Below are 7029 nucleotides of genomic sequence, written 5' to 3'. Positions count from 1 at the left end.
CAGCGGGTTCAGGGCTGGTGCGGAGACCAGCGGGTTCAGGGCTGGTGCGGAGACCAGCGGGTTCAGGGCTGGTGAGGCTTGTGTGGAAAGCCAGGCAGGAGCAGCTGGTGTGAGACCCAGACCGGGTGCAGCTGATGGTGAGGGAGAAAGATCAGCTGGAGGTGAGCTGGGAGGACCAGGCTGAGCAGTAACCAGCAGAAGTGAGCGCAGCACGCGTCTCTCCATTCACGCCTGCTAGAACTGCTGCCACATCTCCAGCGAGTTGTTATTATCAGCCCAGGTGTACCTGGAGATGATGTCCTCCACAGTGTCCTCTCCCAGAGATCGCTGGGGCTGCAAGGTTCCTTCCGCTCAGCAACAGGTGTCCCTGGGCGTACGGCTTTCTCCCCCCCAGCGACAGGTGTGACGTCCTCCCCCCATGAAGGGAAACGCATGGGCGTGGACTTGGTTGCGTCTGAGGAGGGACGTGCTGGAGTTCAGTGGAGCCGGCTCCGTTCTGCCGTCCGTTCCTCCTGCGGCGAGTCTGAGCAGATTGCCCCACTCCCTTTGAAGACCGCTCCAGGAAAGCAGGAGGTGGTTGAGGAGGAGGTGGGTTGCGAGGAGCTGCCGCTCTGTGAGGAGGTGAAGAAAGGTGAGGTGGTGAGGCAAAAGACCCAGTTTTAAAAGCCAGGCGCATACCTTGGTGCAAAGTCTTTTTCCCCCCCTCTTCCTCACACTGAGGTCTTCGCTGCCTGGCGGGCCAGGAACTCGAAAAGAATAAATCATCCTGCTGGGTTCTTTCTGGTCTCTGGATTCTATCATGATCTGACTGTAGCGTGCTTGAACCCACGTGCAGGAAGGGAAAGAGGCTCCAGTAAATAAGTAAAAACAGTTTATTAATTAAATAAACAAACAAAATGCTGACGGGGCAGCTAACTTACTTAAAGGAGGACATGAAGGGAGACAGGTCATGAAGCCTTAGGACAAGGACAATCCAGAGACAAAGAAATAACACCAAGGGGCTGAATATATACAGACACTGACAAGGTGAAATGACAGACACCTGCAGTGATTAGGATCAGACACAGGTGCGACAGTGCTGGAACACAGGAGGAGAAATGCTGAGGGGTGACAGGCAAAGAAGAGGAAAACACAACATGTATGACAGGACCCCAGAAAGCCTACACTTTGAGGTCAGGCTTGAATTCATAATCAGATCCCACTGGACCTGATGGGAGCTGAGAGTCCTGGTTTCAGATGGCAATGGGAAGAATTTCTTGTTGGCTGATGGTTGACTCTAGGAAGGCTCTGAGAATGCATTGTTGCTCCATAATTAGCCACTGAGCTGTGAAAGTAGCAAAAACTGAACTGGATGGGAGTAGAAGACAGAGAACTAGGAATGAGTTACGTATATATTTTAAATTAAAACGTTATAATGAAGCCTACACATAAACAACACAACCCATACATGTCTATGAAACGGCTTTGTGGATTTATCATGGGGCAGCACGGTGGCGCAGTTAGTAGAGCTGCTGCCTCTCAGCAAGCAGGTTAACCTGGTTCAAATCCCGGCCCGGGGCCTTTCTGGGTGGAGTTTGCATGTTCTCTCCATGCATGCGTGGGTTTTCTCCGGGTACTCCGGTTTCCTCCCACAGACCAAAAACATGCATGTTAGACTGATTGGTAACTCTAAATTGTCTCTAGGTGTGAGTGAGAGAGTGAATGGCTGTTTGTCTCATTTGTCTCTATGTGTCCCTGTGATGGACTGGAGACCTGTCCAGGGTGTACCCCACCTCTCACACAGTGATGGCTGGACATGGGCAACAGTGACCCCCGTGACCCAAAAAGGTTGAAGCAGGTAAAGATAATGGATGGACATATGGATGGATGGATATCAGGACATGTATGTATGAGTTCAGACTTGACTTGTTGGTAGTTCCAGCTGTTCCTGTTGCTTCTGCAGGTTTGGTTAAGTACATTCCACATACCAGAAGATTACAGCTGTGTAACAGGAATGCCATGCTCAGCGCAGTCTGCAATATCTCAGATAACTCATGCCTTCCTGGGGAAAATACAGAGTGGAATTCATCAACTACTCAAGATTTTCTGTTTTTGTTTTTGTTTTTTTACATAAAAGTTCAAAGTTCAAAAGGGAATTTGTACTTTTCAGCTTTGGCCAACATGAAGGACATTTTGAAATGCTTAACATAATTCCTGAGCTCATATGTTTCTTCATACATCCAATCTGATTATTTAAAGTGTTCTTTTAAAAACGAGTCATACAAATGCTGCACAGGGCCCAGGCACCTCTACACCATTTATTTATCTTGAAGTCAACCCAAGAGCACAACATGCACCAAAGTACAGTCAGGGATCTACTGATCACATGGAAAACTGATGTCAAATATGGAGTTCTGGTCTTAAGATGTGGCTGTAATCAAGTTATCTCACTGGTTTATTTATAGATGCACTGAGCCACAAGGCCAACAAATCACACACTTCATTACCTTCAAACCACAGAGTACTAACAATCACTCACGTTATACAAAAGAAGTGCACTGGCCGCTAGTCCAAGCACTTAGTTTTAGAGCTTGCTGAGCAGACCGGCTGTCCAGGCTTGGGACTTCTGCTCCACATCTTCCTCACATCTGGATCAAATAAGCAGCCTGATTTTTGTGTTCTGCATTTAATGAAAGTCAGTCCCAGAGTAACTTCTCTTCTTATTGGCAGCTTTGTCATTTATGTCTCACTATCTTTGTGGTTTTATTCTTTGCTTGGCCTTTGTGTTCGTGTGTCTCTGCTTTATAAGAGTTTAGCTGTAATGAACTCACTTATTATGTCCAGAATTTGTAACATTGAAACCTTGTCAGCTCAGGACCCACTTGCTAAGAGTATTATTCAAACTAAAGTTTTAGAGTGAGTTCTGGGGAAAGGAGGCGAAAGACAAAGATCAATACAGTCACGTAGACAGCAGACTGAAGATAAGTTGAAATATGTTTTCATTGACCCTTTATTTATCCAGGTAGTCTCATTGAGTCCCAAGAACTCATTTTCAAGAGAGACCTGTTTGGGAGCAGATGGTGGGGGCCTTGCTCAAGGGCCCAGAGTGGGGCAAATGAGGGTGGAGGCAGGTGTGGGTGTTTCACCTTTTCCACTCACATTTTGATGTTGACAGTGCAAGGAGTTGAAACTGCAACTTTCTGATCACAGGCCCATCTTCTCTAACCTCTGCGCCACCACTCCCCATAGACATAAATATATGTCCCCATAAATCCAGTACAGATAGACAGACCCACTGCAGGTCTTCATGCTCATTTTAGATCTTTTGATGAGATCCGTTGTTCCCCGTTGTGGAGCAAAGAGGGAGAATAGGCAGCACCATCCATGCATGTAGTGAGCACGACAACCTGAAAAATGAGTGAGACGCCGGCTTCCATTTCGGTGTGAGGCTGCATCTAGAAGCAAGACAGGTTCCTTTCAATAGTTGGGTCGTCAGATCAAAATCCAAGATGGCTGCTGGCTGCCATGTATGTACATATGTAAACCTTGCAAGCTGGATAACTTGGAAAAAAAAAAAGAAAAGAAGAAGCAACGTGCTGACTTCCATTTTGGTGTATGGCTGCATCTAGGTGAAAAAAAGAGGTCATTATAAAAACTTGATTGTTCAAATCCAAGCTGGCCACCACCCTTATATATATTTAACCCGACTACTCCTGCATGATTAGGGTGGCTGAAAATTGTTCTACGCTGGCCAAGGCCACCACTGGCCACCCCCTGGCTCCGTCATTGGTCCTGGCAGTGGATAAAATGTCTCCCTCCACTCGTCAGGATCCGTCACTGTGCTCTGCCTCGGACAAGAAAAAAATAATGAAAATAAAAAGCGTACCACTCTTCTATATGGTGTAACTCCTACCCACTTGAATATCATGCACCAAAAACATTTAAGTTTACTTGTATTCTCTGTTCAGTTCCAGTCCAGAAAAACACTCATCTCCAAAACTGCAAACATTCACTGTTCAAACCCGAGACCGTCCCGACTGATGGGAACAACCTGAGGGTCCACTGGATGTCTGTCTGAATCACATGTTAAACACCTGAGCTAAAATAGTTTTTTAGAACTTGAATGTTTTTATTTTCCACCTTTCTGCCTGGTGTGTTTAACTGGACTGAGTTCACTGCTGAAAACTGTGTCAACAGCAGAGAGACCAGACCTGAAGTAACTTTTTACTGTCAGGACGAAATGACCCAGAGTCCTGCCAGATCTGCTCAGATCCTTGGACTGCACCAGGAAGGCCTCAGAATTATTATGAAAACTAAAAATCATTTAAAAAAGTTTATGTAACCCTTATCCTACGTGCTATTTTTTTTTGTAAGATCATGTGAAGTGACTGTCAAAGGGAGCAATCTTATCTACCACCAGGTGCAGTGGTGGGGTCAGGGGGTGGACAATGGTGGCCTTGGCCCCCATAGATTAATCTTCAGCCAGCCCAATCATTTGAGGAAACTCAAAAGACGTTTTTTGGGGGACATCTTAGATTTAAAATTGGCAATCCACTAAAGCCACTAAAACAGAAGTCAGAACCTCAGTCACTGATTTGTCAAGTTATCCTGCTCACAACATGCACCGATGGACAGGCAGAGGGTGTTTCCAAACCCTGTTCACCCCGAGACTGAGAACAGAAAAGCCTAAATGGTACCATTAACACACAAGACAACGTGCATCCAACTAAAGGTGTAAATATTAAAAAGACCCAAAGTTTCTACATATTTTATCTGCTGAAAGCAGCCGGAGAGGAAACAGGACGAATGCTGCAGGATTCAAACCCTGCAACAAAAACGACATCAGCTCCTTCCTGAGGACCAACTGGACTCTGTTATATCTTCATCACAGGGAATTATTTAGAGTTGTTTACTCTAAAAAAAAATCTTGTGAATTTAAGACCTCATAACTAGTCCAGTGCACAGACTGGCTCAGATAATTGTATTAATTTACTTACTGTCCATTCTCTAAAGCCAGTGAGGCCAAAACCAGTTCTTACCATCTGTTTAACAGTCACCAAATATTGAAATATAGTCAGAATGTTCGACTTTCACACAGAGCACTTTATAAATATATAATTATAAATAAAAACAACAAAACATGAGAAAACAAGCAAAGAAAAATAAAGAAAATCATTTAGTGAGTAAAATGTTACTGAAAAGTTCAGTGAGTATAAAGTAAAAATGTAAAAATAACCTGTGACCTTAAACAGGCTGTGAAGTACGGAGGGGGGAATGGGACAAAATTAAATAAATATCATGGGATAAATAAATGGAAATGTCCTATTAAATAAATAAATGTACCATGAAATAAATAAATGTATCATTTAATTTTCCAATACATCATTAAACCTTAAATATACAATTTAATTAATTAAATGTCCCATTAAATAAATAAATGTTCCTTTTAAATTATGAGATTAAATAACCTAATTTATACAAAGCTCTCAACAACCTAGCTCCATCTTATATTACAGATCTTATTGTTCCATATTTTCCTAACAGAGCACTTCGCTCTCAGACTGCAGGTTTACTCATGGTTCCTAGAGTTTCCAAAAGCAGAATGGGAGGAAGATGTTTCAGTTATCAGGCTCCTCTCTTGTGGAATCAACTTCCAGTTTCTGTCCGTGAGGCTGACACATTGTCCAGTTTTAAGACTGGACTTAAGACTTTCCTTTTTGATAAATCCTATAGTTAGGGTTGTCTTGTTATGCTGCCATAGGCTTAGACTACTAGAGGACAAATTTACCTAATTTCCTTAAATGAATTGTTAAAATTGAATAGTTTTCATTTGATATTATTTCTATCTTAACATGTGATACCTGACCTGCCATTGTGTATCTGTTCTTACCAAACCCAGCAGATGGTCACTTGTCCTGTGTCTGGTTCTTCTAAAGGTTTCTTCCTCCTGAGGGAGTTTTCCTTTCCACTGCCGCCTTCATGCTATCTCAAGATGAGAGTTCTGTGATGGAGTTAAAATCAAAGTAGTTTGCTCCTCAGATAAATAATGTTCAATTATTATTTTATGAATGTTTCTGTTTGTTTTTCTCCTTTACCCTTTTTTTATATTATCGAGTCACGAGAACTCATTTTCAAGAGAGACCTGTTTTTTAAGAGCAAATGGTGGGGCTTCAGTGCCCTGAGATAACTTCTGTTGGGACTTGGCGATATATAAATAAACTGAATTGAAATAATTAAAATGTAATGTTCAAGACCTTTTTTAATTTAAAATTGCATTTAATTATTTCACTGTAACCGCTGCTGTTTGAAATGTGCTTTATAAATAAAGTTGGCTTGACTTGTTAATTTCATGGTACATCTATTTACTTCATGATTCATTTATTTATTTAAATGGATATTTACATTTGTTCATTTCATGTAGAATTTATTTATTGTTGTCACATTCTGTTTAAGGTTGTTTAAGGTTACTGGTGAGTTGTGGTTTTTACCTCCCAGTGAGGAGCTGGCTCCTGGACGGGCTGCACAGCGGCTGGACATAGTAGTTCTCCAGTTTGACCCCCTGGGCCGCCAGCCGGTCCAGGGTCGGGGTTTTGATCTCGGAGCCGTGGTAGCCCACGTCCCGGAAGCCCTGGTCGTCCACCAGGATGAAGATGATGTGCGGCTGCGAGCCCGGCTTCTCGAACTCGTCCCCTCGGTTTCGCAGCTCGGAAGCCCAGTTCTCCCACGACATTTGAACGCTCCATGAGCGCGAGACGATGAAGCTGAGCAGCAGACTCACGGGAGCCCACAAGAGGAGCATGGTTCAGCCCGATCCGGGTCCCGCTCCGGGTCCGGGGCGGCAGTCACAGGGCGGCAGTGCGCGCGGAGCAGGGGGGCTCATGTTCACCTGGAAGCCAGGTTCGGGTTCGGTCCAGTCCGTGGATGAGCTGGTGGAGGGACATGTCACGTCGTCACACCTCCGCCTGTGAGAGGGACTTCCTGTCAACTGCACGGAACATGCTGTCACTCAGAGGTTCTGCACAGACCCGGTCCACACTCAGAGGTTCTGCA

The 7029-nt window shown here is 44.2% G+C and overlaps 1 protein-coding gene across 1 annotated transcript in view; it reads right to left on the bottom strand.

Moving 5' to 3' along the window:
* Positions 1-6778, bottom strand: part of arsj (arylsulfatase family, member J) — a 16775-nt gene extending 9997 nt beyond the window's left edge. Inside the window, exon 1 of the mRNA XM_037682104.1 lies at positions 6468-6778. Coding sequence (XP_037538032.1) covers positions 6468-6778 — 311 coding nt within the window. The remainder of the gene's footprint in view (positions 1-6467) is intronic.
* Positions 6779-7029: the final 251 nt, after the last annotated feature.

Source organism: Nematolebias whitei, chromosome 1, assembly GCF_014905685.2.
Source record: "Nematolebias whitei isolate Nwh7 chromosome 1, NemWhi1, whole genome shotgun sequence".
Lineage (NCBI taxonomy): Eukaryota > Metazoa > Chordata > Actinopteri > Cyprinodontiformes > Rivulidae > Nematolebias > Nematolebias whitei.
Note: the sequence above shows the minus strand (reverse complement) of the source record. Positions and strands in the feature narration are given on the sequence as shown.